We start from the raw sequence: 16975 nt of genomic DNA on the forward strand, positions 1-16975 counted from the left end.
AAAAAACACTTAGCTTTGGAGGAACAAAAAGGAAACAGTTTCGCAAAGAACCCCAGCCTTTTTCTGGGGCACGGTTTGTGCAGATTAACATTGGAACGTACAGCCTCAGACTGGCAAAGGGGGCAACTGCACTTCTCCTGCCGCCACCAGGGTTTTTCTATCAGGTTAGAAAGTGTTTCACTTTGAGGCTAAAAGTCCCACAAGGTATCTTAACTCTTATGGAATGTTATTTTCATGGAATCAGTATTAAGACATTATATTGCAAAGCATTAGATACTTTGCATTCATTCATACTAGGTTTCACTAGCTTGTGTTTTAGACTTTGCACTTGTCACATTTTAAGTGGTCAGTGGCCACAGGCTCGTGGCTGCCCGGCTGCACAGCACAGTGCAGTCACAGAGAAGCTTGTCTTAGAGACGCGTGCTTTAGGTTGGCCTGCATTGGGGCTTACGTTGATGTTTCTGATGGGTTAATACTTACGTAGAAAGGTTTTGACATTTTTTCAGTTCGCCCCTTATGTATAGTCTTACTTTTTAGAACAACTTATTGTCATTTTCTCTTTTAAATAATATGAATACTTCTCTCTTTCTGTTACTATGTCAGTTTCTTAATCATGTAGTTCAACAGATCTAGTGCTAGCATGGCCTGTGCTGCTGTTGGTCCTACTGGGAACCCAGGTAGAGTCTTTGTGGTCAGGATGCCGTGATCTGTTGCGGTGCTGAGGCCTGTGAGCACTCGGCTAGAAGTTAGGCCAGGGAAGCTCACACTGACCTTGGTATTTGAAGGTCCTACAATGAGGTTGTAGAGGTGGAACAGAGATGGGAGAGCGTGCCCTTGGAGCTGGACCTACTCAACAAGAAGGCCCCTCTGGGAGAAGCTGAGGTTGGACAGGAAGGGCGTGTGCCCTCACTGGCCTGCTCACAGGCTTGGGGTTCATCTGCTTTTGTTTTTTGCTTTTTTACATTATATTAACATGGAAATAAAATGTGTTCCCTGGGATGCTCCCGGCTTCTCTGCTCAGTAGCTTTGTGGCTCTGAATAAAATGAACTTGCCTGTGCTGAAATATCCTAATTTTTAAACTTACTTCATAGGGACTGAGGAATTACAACTTTTATCAATTTTGTGACTTGTTAAAAAGGACACGTATTTTTTAAAGATTTTTAAGTAAAACATTTTGCTCATTCCCAAAGCCAAATTTAAATTATACCATGGCCCTAATTCAGAAATTCATTCTTTGGCAGGTGTTCCCTTGGTGCCTGGGGCACTCTGTCTTTCTCCCAGTTCCTGTGGCAGTTTGTCCAGGTGCCCAGGAACAGTTCGTTCCCTCCTTTCTCGTTATTTATATACTTGTCTTTTTGCCCCTGCCGGGTATTTTAGAAATTGTGCTTGGTGCACTTTGTGTCCTTCAGTGTGCTTTACCCAGAGCAGATGCACGATAAGCATTTTTACATGAGAACAAGCTGGTGGTGTAGGCCTCTGCTAAGGAACAGGCTATATATGCCCTTTGTGGGATTAAGGTAGAATCAGCTTTAACTCCAAAGAAACTGTCCATGAATTTTGTTTATAATAGCAAGTAGATTTAAAATGACACTTTAAAAAAATTCTGTCGTCTTTCTCTACATATAATGCTGTAGAAAAATATAACTGATGAATTTTGTGAACTTGGTATTTTTAACTTTTCGTAGCAGCACAAAGAATGCTGTTCTTTGTGTGTCAATGAAATTGTTCTCTATGACAGCTGCAGGGTAAATCTACAGAGACCAGAGAAAGCACACAGCTGAGCCCTGCAGATCCCACAGAAGGGAAACCCACAGATCCCTCTAAGCTGGAAAGTCCGTCATTCACAGGATCTGGTGACACAGAAATAGCTCATGCAACTGAGGATTTAGAGAATAATGGCAGTAAGAAAGATGGCGTGTGTGGGTAAGAAAAGGGGTATGTCTTGATCTAACACTCTGGTGTCTTCACAGTCCTTTTGGATTAAATGGGATCCCAGAGCCACTTCTTGGTTGGTTTGAGGGGGCAGTACATGTGTGGTATCAGGTACATGCAGTGTGAGGGCTGGACTCTGTGGAAGCTGGAAGGTTTCAACATCTGCCGCAAACCCCATGTTGCACAGAACTGACAGAAAGGAAGAATGTGCTTTTGGTATTGAAGGTTACCACCCATTACAGATTGATGTGTCTCATCCTGATTCTCTTTTTAGTCCTCCTCCATCAAAGAAAATGAAGTTATTTGGATTTAAAGAAGACCCATTTGTATTTATTCCTGAAGATGACCCATTATTTCCACCTATTGAGTAAGGATTCAGCCTTTTTAATTATTCATTTAAAGAAATTTACTATAGAGTATCAAATGTACAACTGATCACATGTAACTATTGTTTTGTATGTAGTTCTGTCTAGCTTTTTTTTTTTTAACCTTTTTAACCGCATGTTAGAGCAGGATGAAACTTTAGAGGTTACTCAACCTTTTAATTTAAGGAGAAGGTAAACTTTTACTTTGTGAACATGATAGATAAAAAAAACTGGACCGGGCACAGTGGCTCACGCCTGTAATCCCAGCACTTTGGGAGGCTGAGATGGGCGGATCACAAGGTCAGGAGATTGAGACCATCCTGGCTAACACAGTGAAACCCTGTCTCTACTAAAAATACAAAAAAATTAGCCGGGTGTGGTGGCGGGTGCCTGTAGTCCCAGCTACTCAGGGGGCTGAGGCAGGAGAATGGCGTGAACCTGGGAGGCGGAGCTTGCAGTGAGCCGAGATCACACCACTGCACTCCAGCCTGGGCAACAGAGCGAGACTCCATCTCAAAAAAAAAAAAAAAAAAAAAAAACTGGACTGTGATTATGAATCTAAATTACTCAGTTGTGATCCTGAACCTAAATTGCTCAGTTGAGTATATAGACTAGTGGCCAAGGTTGTCTAGTTCAGTTTCTGTAGAAGAAATGAAGAGCAGTGTGTGTGAGGCCTAATTAGGGACAACATAGACAGAACATAGAGGAAAAGGGTTTAGGATAAGTCTGACATTCATCTGTTTCTTATTCATTGAATTTTAGAATCTATTAACCAGGGCGGTAACTTACTGTCTTTTACATAACTGGTCCTTTGCATACATTTGTAAAAGTCTATTAAAAAATAAGTCTCAGCCGGGCACATCCCAGCACTTGGGGAGGCCGAGGCAGGTAGATCATGAGGTCAGGAGTTAGAGACCAGCCTGACCAATGTGGTGAAACCCCGTCTTTACTAAAAATACAAAAAAAAAAATTAGTCAGGTGTGGTGGTGTGCGCCTGTAATCACAGCTACTCAGGCTGAGGCAGGAGAACCACTTCAACCCGGGAGGCAGAGGTTGCAGTGAGCCGAGATTGCGCCACTGCACTCCAGCTTGGGCGGCAGAGCAAGACTCCATATCAAAAAAAAAAAAGTCTCAAAAGTAGTGTTTATCAGATCATTATCGTTGGAGTAGCCGCTGAGGGAGAGAAGCTGCACTTGTTCATTTAGGTTTCTGATGGACTTGTGCCCCAAATAAGTGTTGCTTGGAGGTTTCAGGTGGAAGTGGATGAAGTTTAGAAGCTGGAGTCCAGAACAGAGCCCAGTGCCCTTGAACCACACTGCAGTTTTAGGGATTGAATTCTTAAGGAGGAGAATAAGATGTTTAGAAACAGTCTACCAGATTTTGAACTCAGTGTGTATAAACAACACTGTTTTTATGTACAGGAAATTTTATGCTTTGGATCCTTCATTCCCAAGGATGAATTTGTTAACTCGGACTACAGAAGGGAAGAAAAGGCAGCTCTACATGGTTTCTAAGGAGCTGCGGAATGTGCTGCTGAATAACAGCGAGAAGATGAAGGTGCCAGCCGCACAGACGCTGAGTGCTGTGTGATTCGGGATGCGTGTGGCTTTTCACAGCGGCTTAGATTCCATTTAGAGCAGACCGTGGCTTCTGCTCTCCCCACCTGTAGCGTTGGCTGCAGGTCCCTGAGCCTGCCCTGTGATTTCAGAGCTGTTGACTGGCACAGGGCTGAGTGGTTCCTACCAGAGTCCCGAATCTGGTGGCCTGTGTCTTTTCTGTGCCCCATTCCTGCAGCCGGGTGAGCCTTGGTGTAGTTCTTACAGCTCGCCCTCCTGGGCAGAGAAGTTACTGAGGGCATAGAGGCTATGAGTACTGCTGCCCCGACCCTTGGGATTTGTCCTTGGAGACACTTCCCTTAGAATTTGGCCATTTGGAGACCCTTCTTTCATTTGCTTTACTGCCCTGCAAACTGCATAAACACAGGTTGTGAGTATCAGTTGGTTCTTACTGGGGTTTCTCGGTGGGTTTCTACTTCTCTCCTTTCCCATTCCGTGACGGTTGCTCCATGTGGCCCGGCGTCCTTACAGGAGATGGTCCTGTGTTCATCTCTGTGTGTTTCATCTTCTTTTTTTTACTTACAGGTTATTAACACGGGGATCAAAGTCTGGTGTAGAAATAACAGCGGTGAAGAGTTTGACTGTGCTTTCCGGCTGGCACAGGAGGTAATTTTGGAAGTGGATTTGAACAGCAGTAGCCACAGATGACTGAAGCAGTCGGGAGTAGATGGGCTTTCTGGTCAGCCAGATGGTCTTAGTGGCTCAGGGCTCGGCTGGCACCTTCCAGCCACTTGACCCTCACAGGTTATAGAGCTCTCCCAGGGTGCTGGTTTCCCCTCCTAGGGGGTGGGTTCCACACCTGTCCAAGGGGAGGGGCCATAGTGAGGGCTCGACCACCATAGCCCCCGAGAGCATAGCCCCTGAGAGCAGGCTATTGTCATTCATGAATGACATCATGGTATCCGTTCTCTTATTCTCTTTATTCACACAGGGTATATATACATTGTATCCATTTATTAATTCAAGAATTATTACCGTATCAATGGAAGATGTTAAGATACTGTTGACCCAGGAAAATCCCTTTTTTAGAAAACTCAGCAGTGAGACCTACAGTCAAGCGAAGGACCTGGGTGAGTAGTTGGAAATGCATAGGGACATAACTTGTATTCCCTTTACAAGGACGGCAGAAATGCAGGTGTGTGCTTTGGGGCGTATTTATCAATCATAGTTTTCAGTTTATTTATGGCTACATCAGTTTCCAGAGGGCTCTGTAGATCCCTGACTGACAGTTCAGAATGCTAAGGGTCAAAGGCATCTTGGGGTTGCTGTGCTTCCCCAGACTCTGGTGGTGCCCCACTGCTGCCCAGCAGCCTGTGATGTGTCTGTGTGGCGTGTGGGGCTGGCCTTCGCTCACCTTTGCTGGGCCAGAGAGTCCAGGGAGAGGAGGGGTCAGCCTGTGAGCAGCCCTAGCAAACCCCCCAGCCAGAGCTCTTGACCTACTTGCCTGTCAGCAGGTCGCGGGTGGATGGAAGCAGGTCTCTGTGCATGGGTAAATTTGTTTTTTTCTTTTTTTGCTTTGAGACGGAGTCTTGCTCTGTCGCCCAGGCTGGAGTGCAGTGGCGCGATCTCGGCTCACTGCAAGCTCCGCCTCCCGGGTTCAGCCATTCTCCTGCCTCAGCCTCCAGAGTAGCTGGGACTACAGGTGCCTGCCACCACACCCGGCTAATTTTTTGTATTTTTAGTAGAGACAGGGTTTGACCATGTTAGCCAGGATGGTCTCGATCTCCTGACCTTGTGATCTGCCCATCTCGGCCTCCCAAAGTGCTGGGATTACAGGCGTGAGCGACTGCGCCCAGCCAGTAAATTTGTTTTTTAAGGTACACAGCCTCACGAGACTGGCTAACATGCAGATTTTAATCACCTGTGTTAGAGCAAAATAAGAGTCTTGCCAACAGTTCTGACTTTTCTGCTAGCCAGCTGCAGTAGATCATTGGTCGTATTGCTGCTTTTATATTTCATCAACTTCCACTTCAAATCACTCCAGTGACATTTTCCCCTAAGCATAAAAATCATTTCTCCAAGCTGTTCTAATTTTGTTTTTCTATTGTCTTCATTCTTGTTTATTTTTTTAAATAACTTGCTGTTTAATATTTTTGGCTCAATTTGATGAAAAGTACATGAATCACTTCTTGCAGTTACATCTCTTACTTGCATTTAAAACTTACTCGTGTGTTCCTTTGGGATATAAAACATGCTCTGTGGAGTCTGTCTCCTGCTGCCGTCTCCAGGCAAGAACCACAATTTAAAGTAGAGATTCTTGTAAAGGATAAAGGAACTGTTTATACTGGTTTTCTTTTAATCCTGCACTTAGATGATTGCAGTATTGTTTTAGACAATTTTTATGTATTTCATGCCATTCTGGGAGTTGGTGTTATAGTTTATTTAATCTTGAATTTTGAAGAATTAACCAGCAGTTAATCCCCAGCCTCCTTGCTTTGCTTCTCAGTGGATTGTCAGGTGACATCCCTTGAAGTCCCTGAATGGCTTTTGCCTGCGTCCTCTTCCAGATCGTCCCTATTGCATCATTTGGACTTGGTTCATGTATCCAGACGGCCTCTTTTCACCATCTAGATCCTCGAAGCCAAGAATGTAGATTATTTGTTGTTCTCTTTCATCAGAATGCTTAACACATCACTAGGTGCAGAAATGTGCTCAGCGCATGCATCCACTACCTGGAAAACTTGGCAAATGTGTGTCTCTTTCTCTTCCAGCAAAGGGAAGCATCGTGCTGAAGTATGAACCAGATTCTGCGTAAGTCAGTATACGCCCTGCCCTTAGATGCACATATCTTGTCATTATCTACAGTGTTTTCGTTGGTGAGGAAAGTGACTTGGGAAGGTGGGAACTTTCAGGCCTTTTGTGATTGTTCCTCAGAAGTAGCCTTGTGAAAACTTCAGGAACAAAATATTCCTGTAGGTCATCATGAAGATACTGTTTCATAGAACACTCAGCTCAGGCTAAGTGAATTTTTACTTACAGAGAATAAAATGCATAGTACTTATTTTTTAAGCATTAGAAACCAGTGAAAATTTCTGTCTTGTACAGAGTAAGTGTAAAGATTGGACAGTTGAGTGAGGTTCCGTTCTTTCTCCCTCGTGGCTGGTTCAGCCATGTGTGTTGCTGACATGTTATTGCATCAGGAGTGCTAGGGCCGGAGCATGGGATTTGCTCACGCTTGCACTCACAGTCCCCACAGGACCACTGCTCCATGCTGCTTGCAGGTATTCACGCTGCATCCTCATGGGGGGCCTTGGGGGAGCAGGTGCTGGTTTTGGCAGCACTTGCCAGAGGAGGAAGCCGGGACAGAAAGTTAGGTGGCTCGCCCAGAGCTCCTCAGCTTACGAGTGGCAGAATTTGGATCTCACCTGCAACAGCTCCATCTTGGTGACATGAAACAATGAAACACCATTTCTGAGAGGAAGGAATAGAATGGGGTCCAGGGCTGACTGGGATTTGGGGGAGTGAATACGTAGAACCACTGTACAGATTTCTTTGGGAAGTTAGTGTTGGACCAGGGATCCAGTGCTAACTTGAAGGAACCACCAAAGTGCAGATCCTGAGGCAGGTGCAAGCTGGGGGTCGGGGCGGGCCCAGCCAAGTAGGGAAGGAAGAGGGACAGGTAAGAGGTTGGCAGGGAGGCCGAGGGGCCGCATGTCCTCAGGGTTCAGGCTGTCCGGCTGCCATGTGGAGAGAGGACAGGTGGGGGCTGAGGTGGGAGGGGCAGGCACTTGGTGAGGGAACAACAGATGGATGGGCTGGGGAGGTCGGCCGAGCGCATGGGCACCCCGGGGACCTGCTGGAGGCGGATGGTGTCTGGACGGTGAAGGGGCAGGAGCGTCTAGTGATTGATGGCTTCTGGGTGTTTTTACGAGAGTTTGAATAATTCAGTGACTCAGAAGTGGTTTTTAAAATAACAGTCCCATGTGGCCCACATAGAAAATATTGGGATATTTTAAGGTGTGGATTCACTTTTCCGTATTTGAACACTCGTTTCTACTTGGTGAAATACACAGGTGAAAAGTCAACTTCAGGAATAATGATTTTTTTCTTAAGAAGATGGGAGTTGGGTTTCTTGTATTTTCCTCTCACTTCTTAAAACCACCTTAGTGCCCCTGCTTTACATTAAGAAAAATGGAAAGGTGATTAAACACAGCCGTTAGGAGCCTAAAATCTAGGTCAGAGTCGCGTATGAAAGAAATTAGGTAAGTTGAGAGAGGGCGTCTGCAGGTTGGAAATGGTGGCGTCCATCTCTGCTGGGGCGTCGATGCCAACTGGCTGGACAGTGGAGCCTGGAAGGTCGGGAGGCTCAGGGCAGGTTCAGAGAGGCAGGGATGTTTTTGACTGTGGGTAACGCTGCATGCTGGGAACGGAAATGAGCACTGCGTGCCCAGCAGGGCTCAGACTGCCATGTGGGGTCCCTAGAGAACAAATCACGCGAATCACGGGTGGTCCCGGGTCCTGCTCTGGCAGCCCTGCTAAGGGCAGAGTCTCCCGGCCTCTCAGGAGCTTCAGTTCACTTAGGAAACTTGAGGTGAGCTGCAAGGAGCCTGTGGAGAAACGCTTCTCATTTAGTGGGGTGAGGTGACACGGGGCGGCGGGGACAGTAAAGTTTGAGAAGGAAGTATGTAGAAAGTATATCTGAAATCTGTAGATTTGGGGCCTACTCCATTGTGAACTTAAAGAGGCAAGGCGAAAGTGAGGGTGAGAATTTTACTCAGGACATGAAGAAGGAAGCTGATCTCCCTTTGAGGAAACCTACCCCTCGGATCACAGATGAAAATGTCCTCCCAGTAGTCTTGGGGGTTTTGTGAGTGTGGGTTTTCTGTGGTTTTCTTTTTTAAGCAGTTGCATATTATATCTTGTTCGATTTAGTTGTGGGAATGTTTAATGTTCTACATGAAGCCACTATCACTTGCAGGAATCCAGACGCTCTGCAGTGTCCCATCGTCTTGTGCGGATGGCGGGGAAAGGCCTCCATTCGAACTTTTGTGCCCAAGAATGAGCGGCTTCATTATCTCAGGATGATGGGGCTAGAGGTGTTGGGAGAAAAGAAGAAGGAAGGGGTTATCCTCACAAATGAGAGTGCAGCCAGCACTGGACAGCCAGAGAATGAAGTGACTGAGGGACAGAGAGCAGGAGAGCCCAACAGCCCGGACGCAGAAGAGGCCAACAGTCCAGACGTGACAGCAGGCTGTGACCCGGCAGGGGTCCACCCACCCCGGTGAGCAGGCCCAAGGCAGCGGGGGCCCACACCCCTCACACGCAAAACTGGCTTCTTCTGGTTACTGGTGTCTGAAACCAAATCCAGAGCAGCCTGTGGCCTGTAAAGCAGATATTTCTAACGACTGCAGACTGGTGGGATGACAGGAGCCTTCTGAATGACCAGGACTGCTTTCTTTGGAGCTGATGAAAACATATGCTTTTAGCGTGTTAGAAATCACTCGTTTTACTTTGTTTCTTTGGCCAAGCTGGGTCTAGTGTTTCTTTTGCTGGGAATAGGCTTTCAAAAGTCGTACTTCTATCAAGAAACAAAACCGCCCTTGCAGAAATTTCAGGTCTCTTGTTAAGCCTGTATTGGTCTTAAGGTCCAGTATTTTTTAAATTATTATTTATAGAAAGAATCTATAAATTCTTGGGGAAGTATGTTATAAGCTTTAATAATTACATTGAGTTGCACATTAGTGGTGTGACATTAACATGCAGTGGGGTTAATATCTGAGGCCTCAGATGACTTCGTGCCTTTTGGAATAAAGTGTAAAATAAACTCTCCCAGAGTAAGAGCTGTATCATGAATTGTCATACTAATTATTGAGGGGGAATTATGTGCTTTTATTGAATGGAGTGCTTTACAATTTTTATTTTTAAATGGGGTTGGGATCCTTGGAATATTTAAATAAAGTTGATAAAATATATACATGTGTGATTCTTGGTTTTGCTCTTAGGAAGCAGAAAGAACAAACTTACTTTTGGCTAAATGGCAGTGTTAGAATACATCCTTATTTTCTCCAGTGAAAGCAGTTTTACTGTGAAGGCTGCTGTCTCCTTGTCTACCTCATTTTGTGTGTTGGTCTGTACAGACACCGACCACACACTGCCTTTGGTGGATTTGTCTCTGGAGTCTCCACTCTGAAATACTTTCAAGCTCTGTGGCGTGAAAAGCTCCTATTTCTCTTTCGCCCAAATTCTCCACTGAACATTTCTCTGCATTTGCATTTGCATCTTCTGGTGTGCTTGCATGTCACTCATTGTTTTCCGAACGCTTTGACAGTAAGTTACAGACATGTTCCATTACCCCCTTGCTCCTATGGTGTTTCCTGGAAACAGAGGCCCTCTTTACAGCTCACAGCATAGGCGTCGGAAACATGGATGCAGGTCACCCTCTAACCAGCAAGCTCGCTCCAGTGGCCCGGTAATGTGCTTTGCAGTCACAATGTCCAGTTTTGTCTGGGGTGACACCTGTTGCCTTTGTCTGTCTTGTCTCGAGTTCACTCCAGTCTGAAACAGTTCCCAGTCTGTCTTTTATGATTGAGACAGTCTTGTGGGGTACCGGTCAGGTAGTCTGAATGTGCTTCAGTTTTGGTTGGTCTGAAGTGTCCCTGTGATGTGTGCATTTTTGACAGGAGTACCAGAGAGGTGGTGCTGTGTTCTTTTTGCTGCATCATGTCAGGAGGCTGACGATGTTGGTTTTTCTCTTTACAGTGGTGGTGAAGTTTTTTTTATTATTATTAATATGATATCTGCCTGCCAAGTTTCTCCACTGAAAAATTTGTAAGTATTTTGCAAGGAGATATTTCAAGACTATATTCCTCTCTCTCATCAAACTTTTAACTGCTAGCTTTAGTATTTCTTGATAATTTGCCTTAGCCAGTTTTTACTGTGATAGCTACAAACGATTTTTCCCCATTTTTCATCACTTCTACATTATTAGTTTTCATTCTACATAGAATAAGCACTCCTGTCTCCTTTGTTTACTTCTTGATTCATTTTCTATCAGTATGGATTCAAGGATTCTGTTTTATTCAGTTATTTACTTATTTTTACTGTCATTTATTTTGGTTCTCAGATTGTCCCGGCATTGGCCAGTGGGAACTGTTTCCAGTCAGTTTCAATGCCCTCTTGCATGCCCCATTATCCTTTATCCTACTTGCTGGTCCAGGCCCTGGACTGGGGACACCAGGCACGGTGGGGACCTGGGGGCCACACAGGTGTGTGGGGATGGGGTTAGTGCTCTTGGCATCTTTCTCCTCCCTCAGTCCCCAGAACTTTTAGTGCAGTGAGATCTTGGTCTACAAAAGGGGATTGTTGAAAGATGCTTCTCTGGGGAAACTGTCTAGCTCCAAAAAAGCCGTAAAGATAGCAGCCTTAGGATTCCTGGGAAATAGCCCACTCTTATCACCCTGTAGCGACGCTCAAAGCGAGGAGTCACTCCTGCACTCCGCACTGCCTGTGAGCACCTTGCCTTGTCAGAATAGACAACCCCGGGTAACCAGACGCTGAGAGCAGCCTCCAGCATTGGATGTAGGGGTCAAAGACAGCAGAACAGCAACTAGCAAGTACAGACCACACAGGGAGAAGAAAACTTAAAAATTGATAAATAAGGTGGACAGTTGTTACGGTGTATGGATAAGCCTGAGGAAACATTCAAGAGAAGACTGTTCCTAACATGAAGGGTTTTCTTTCTCTAACTTTAATCAGCATTTTGTTAAGGGTCTTCCGATTCCCAAAGAGTGCACTGCAGAAGAAAAGACATCAGCTGGAGAAGGATTTTTCGCTTCCACCCAGCAGGCTTGTCTCTGATGAGGGCCTCTCTGAAGTAGCCAGCCCCATAGGCTGGGAATAGTGGTTGTCTTCTGGTGGGGGTGCTTAAATGGGAGAAAAACTTTTTACTGAAAACTCTGTTTCCTTTGAACTTTGACATACCTGTTGAGTAGATGAATAAAATAAATTTCCTAAAAAAAAGGACAACTTTGAGCTAGCGAGTCCACTTCACAGGCCTACAGATGAGTCAGATGTGTCTGCAGAGTCATTTGATGCAATGTTGTTAATAGCAGAAACCTGGAAGCCCTCAGCATCGATGACGAGGCACTGGGATACAAATGGTGCAGAGCCCCTAAGTGGACACTGTGGCCAGCAAAGGGGCTGAAGCAGCTCGCTGTGTCCTGGAGTCCAGTGACCACCAAGAAAGAAACGCAAGGTGTAGAGAAGAATGTGCATTCTGCTGCCATTGTGTAAAGGGGGAAAAATACACAGGCTTAGAGACAGACATGTGCTTTTGAATTGAATTTATGTAAAGTAACTGGAAGGATACAGAAGAAATTGACAGTACTGGTTGCCTCTGAGAAGGGGATCTATGTGGGCTGGCCACCGTTAACAAGGAGATTTTAAATACAGATGCTCTTCAACTTACGATGGGATTATGTCTTGGATAAGCCCAGCATATGTTGAAAATGCCCTACATCAAAGTGCATTAAGTACACCTAGACTACCTTCAGCATGCTCAGAACACTTCCATGCTACAGTTGGGAAAATCATCTGGCAACACAGTCCCCTGTAGAGGGTTGGCTGTTTACCCTTGTGATCGCATGGCTGATGGAGCAGCTCGGCCACTGCCCAATGTCACAAGGATATTGACTCCAGATCACCAGCCCACGTAGAGATCAAAATCCAAAGTACAGTTTCTATTGAATATGTGTTGCTTTCCTACCATCATAAAGCCAAAAAATCATGGGAATTGTAAGTCAGGGGCCCTGTCTATTAAAACATGGTAATCTTAGATCTATTCAGTTAATAAGTGTGTAATGAATAAGTGCTGCAAAAGAGATGTCTGTGTCTCTGTGAACCCAGAGGACAAAATTCTTAATGGGCATCTGCAAGTCCGGGATTGTATATATACAAACTTCACCCTAGCAAATGGCACTCCATTCCCAGAGCACTTCTCAGGAAGTGGGTTTGGGACATCTGTTCTTGCTCACTTCAACAAATGCTGAGCAGCCTGGGGTGGAGGGTGAGGGGCTTGACTCCTGGCTCTGCCGTGGTGGCCTGCGTGCCTCCACAACAGCCCCTTTGACCCCCGCCTCTGGGGTTCATGTTCTGGTGCATTCTCCCGTGTGTGTGGGCTGTACCTTGTGACTTGCTTCTAATGCACAGAATGATGATGGGGCAAAACTTCCAATGAGATTATATAGAAGACTGTGACTTCCATCTTGTTGGTGATACTCTTGTGCTGTGTCGGGGTCCCCAAGACCCACCCCTGGGTTTGGTGAGGACTCCCAGGACTCAGCACCTAGTCCTACTCTGCTATGATTTATTACACAAAAGACTTGTGACTGCAGCAAAGGGAAAGGCACAGGGGGTAACATCTAGAAAAAAACAGGTGCAGGCTTCCGAGAGTCCCCTCCCAGAGGTATCAAACAGGACAGACTTGATTGACCCAGTGAGTTGTGATTACACATGCAAAGTGTTGTTTTTTAGGGAAGCTCATTAAAGACTCAGTGCTCAGGGAACTTACAGGGGTCATGTGGGCACCTGTCTGGCACCTCCAACATTCCAGACTCCCGCAGGGAAAGCAGGCACTCAGTGTATTGTTTGCATAAACAGTTTAGGCACATTGAATCACTCTTATCAGTTGGGATGTTGGGAACACTCCCAAAATCCAGGTTCCCAGAGGCCACCTAAGGGCCAGTCTTGCATTCAGGCCTTTTTAGGGAGAGTGGCCTTGGGCCTGCTGGGTAAAGTCCTCACACCTGCCTTACTGCAATGAATTAAGTGCAGCATTGGAAAAGCAAGGAACTGAGGCACTTAGTCCAGCAACTGCCTTGGACCCTAATCCAGCCAACAACCCCATACATGAGCTTGGAAACAGATCCTGCCCTAGCTGAGGTTTGAGTCAACCCACTTCTTGAGAGATGTTAACTTTAAAAATACAAAAGCACTGTATCAGTCTGTTCTCATGCTGCTAATAAAGACATACCCGTGACTGGGTAATTTATAAAGGAAAGAAATTTAATTGACCCATGGTTCCACATGGCTGGAGAGGCCTCACAATCATGGTGGAAGGTGAATGAGGAGCAAAGTCACGTCTTACATGGTGGCAGTCAAGAGAGCTTGTTCACGGGAACTCCCATTTCTAAAACCATCAGATCTTGTGAGACTTACTCACTACCATGAGACCAGTGTGAGAAATCACCGCCCCCATGATTCAATTACCTCCCACCAAGTCCCGTCCACAATACATGGGAATGATGGGAGCTACAATTCAAGATCAGATATGGGTGGAGACACAAACCATATCAACCACAATTAATACATTTAGAAAACAGAGGAGACTTTATTTCTTGTAAAGGTTTCAGCCTGCAAGGTGGCCATCCTGTAGCCTGGGAAGCACAGCCTCCAGCCAAGACCAGAGAGAAACACCTTGGAAGAAGAGAAGCTGGGACGGGAGCTTTATGCTGAACTGGTTGGCTAAACATGCGTATTCGACAGGTGACGGGAGGAGCTATGAATATTCATGATGGTCCTGGCACATGTGTATGGGACAAACGTTCGTGTAACATACCACCCATGTTCACTTTGGGATGGAGACTTAACATTTAAATGTACTATAGTTAGGCCCTATATGTCAAAAGGTCTTTTCAGGACATGAAGGCGTCCAAGTGTTCAGCCAGCCAGGACCAGTTGATGGTCAGGAGAAAGTTACTGGAATCAATCGCTTTGTACTACAGGCTCTTTGTAGTACTACAAAGGGATTTCAGTAAGTTCAAGTCAAAGCTGCAGTTATGGCTGGTGGAACGGGGTCAGTTAGTTAATGTCTCTGAGCTGGATGAGCTGGAATTGTTTAACGTATCTCGAGGCCAGTGCTTGTTTAGTTGCTAGGGGAAAAAAAACCCTTGGCTGTTAGAAGAAAGGGTAGGGATGTGTGATGTAACCCTTGCCTGGCATGGCCTTGGGTCCTGTTTACAATCTGGCATCTTACTGCCACAGAGAGTCTATTTGCCAGTCTTATGATCTCTTTTTTAACATTAATGTTGGTCAGTTGTGTCTGAACCACAAAAGGGAGGGGGTAGAATGAGGTGTGTCTGACCTCACATCCAATTATGGCTGGGAGCTTAGTTTTAAGGTTTTTCTGGGGTCCTCTTGACCACAAGGAGTCCATTCAGTCAGCAGGGGGCTTAGAAGTTTATTTTAGTTTACAGAGACTTTGAAGCAAAAGACCCAGTTAAGCCCTGCCAGCATTTGTGACCTACAGAAGTTGTGAGATATTAAATATTGTTTCAAGCCACTACATCCTTGGGTAATTTGTTACAAACCCATAGATGACTGATACAGTCACTTACTTCTTGACTATATGACCCTGGGCAAGTTTCTTAACATCTCTGAGCCTTTATTTCCTCATCTATAAAATGGGCAGATGGTAGCACCTACCCGATAAGGTGTGCTGAGACCTGAGTTAGTGAATATGTGTGTTGGGAAAAAGCTGAGTGTTGGGAAGAAGCTGAGGCAGGGCTTGCATGTCTGACATAATGTAAAAGAGTCTTGGAACATGTCTGGGGTCCAGGGTCTAAAACCCCTTGTGGCCTTTGGCATACCAAGCTCTGTGCTGAAGAGTGGAAGGCTACCCTGACACACCTAATCTAAGCCCAGGGCATAAAATCCCTCGTGGCTTGGATGGAATCCAGGGCTCGTGGCTCCAGAATGTGTCTAGACTTGCTGGCTCCTTGCTCCTTGCTCTCCCAGGATCAACTGTATGTTGAGTTAAAAGAACCTGCTGTCCATTATCTCAAGTAGCAGAGCAAATGCTAAACCATCACAGCTGTAAATCATGTGTTTGATGCAACGCGCCCTTTTGACCCCCACATTCTCGCCACCTCCTCCTCTGTTGGATTACCAATAAATAGCGCGGTCTCCCAGAGCTCGGGGCCTTTGCAGCCTCCACAATCACAATGGTCCCCTGGTCCCACTTTAGTTCTCAAACTTTTTCTCAATCGTTTGACTCTGCCAGACTTCGTTGCCCCCACGACCTGGTGTTGGGTCTGATCACCCCAACATATGTGCAGTGCACTGAGAATGGCACCTGACAGCTAGTGTTTCAAGGTGGGGGCTGGTTGGGGTGTGAGGTGCTAAGACAGCACATTTACTGATCATCATTTATTTATCTATTTGCTACTGAATAAAACTTTTTGACTGGGGGATCCAAAGAGGAGGTGGGTGAAGCATATAGAACTTAAATGTCATCTTTGCTCACATATTTGGCTGCTGCAGAATCTTCAGTACTAGCAGAAACTAACATAGTCACTGAATCACAGCCCTGAGAACCAAGGAGCATCACATAGTTCATGTATTCTTGTTCTAATTTCCTGTTATTGGTCTGGGGAGGAGGTGCCTCATGCCCTTCTGCTGAGCTGTCAGTGGCAGGGCACCCTGGAGCTGGTTGCAGCAAGAAACACAGAATTGCATAACTGACTGCTTTTTAATGTCAAACACGAATTTCTGCTACCTACCTCTCACATCCTCAATGCCAAGCTTCAGCATCAAAGATTATTTTAAAGTACCTTACGAAAAACTAATAAAAACTAGAAAACATTGGCCCTGCACTCCAAGTATCCAAGCACCTGGCAATTGATGCAAATTTGTGTTCTAATTAGGTCATTAGGTTATTTATAAGATAATTGTGGGTATCAAGAGAACGACTTCACTTTTTACAATTAAAATTGAAATATCTGTGGTATGCTTTTCCAGGTGGATTTTGGTTACAACAAATGACATTTTCCAGTATCAAGAGCTCTAAAATTTCAACCCATTTTAAACAACTACAATATAAAGGGTCCAAGAGAATGTACTAATGGGATATTACCAGAACCAACATACAGATAAGCCTCTTCATAAGACTGATCACCTTTTACGATCGGCCCTGCCCATTTGTATATTATGGTGTGTGTTAGAACTTGTTAGACAAATCAATCTTTGGAAGCCAGGTTCCCTGGGAAACACTCTGAGCTAGAGATTTGCATGCAGAAAGTGTGGATCATTCCCTGCAGCAGAGTGAAAGAAGCAGGGTTGGGTGG

General features: G+C 45.4%; 1 protein-coding gene and 1 long non-coding RNA gene across 3 annotated transcripts in view; both read left to right on the forward strand.

Annotated features, from left to right (window-relative positions):
- NSUN2 (NOP2/Sun RNA methyltransferase 2) overlaps window positions 1-9826 on the forward strand; it is a 34474-nt gene extending 24648 nt beyond the window's left edge. For both annotated transcript variants that reach the window (XM_055245515.2, XM_055245516.2), the window contains 7 exons: window positions 1740-1924; window positions 2208-2300; window positions 3720-3855; window positions 4440-4520; window positions 4846-4984; window positions 6626-6665; window positions 8833-9826. In XM_055245515.2, coding sequence (XP_055101490.1) covers window positions 1740-1924; window positions 2208-2300; window positions 3720-3855; window positions 4440-4520; window positions 4846-4984; window positions 6626-6665; window positions 8833-9139 — 981 coding nt within the window. In that variant the 3' untranslated portion in view covers window positions 9140-9826. The remainder of the gene's footprint in view (window positions 1-1739; window positions 1925-2207; window positions 2301-3719; window positions 3856-4439; window positions 4521-4845; window positions 4985-6625; window positions 6666-8832) is intronic.
- Window positions 9827-10409: 583 nt separating this feature from the next.
- LOC134732771 (uncharacterized) lies at window positions 10410-11873 on the forward strand. Its single transcript, XR_010116261.1, has 2 exons — window positions 10410-10682; window positions 11318-11873. It is a non-coding gene; the product is annotated as an uncharacterized lncRNA (long non-coding RNA).
- Window positions 11874-16975: the final 5102 nt, after the last annotated feature.

The sequence above is a fragment of the Symphalangus syndactylus genome, chromosome 16 (genome assembly GCF_028878055.3).
Source record: "Symphalangus syndactylus isolate Jambi chromosome 16, NHGRI_mSymSyn1-v2.1_pri, whole genome shotgun sequence".
Classification (NCBI taxonomy): domain Eukaryota; kingdom Metazoa; phylum Chordata; class Mammalia; order Primates; family Hylobatidae; genus Symphalangus; species Symphalangus syndactylus.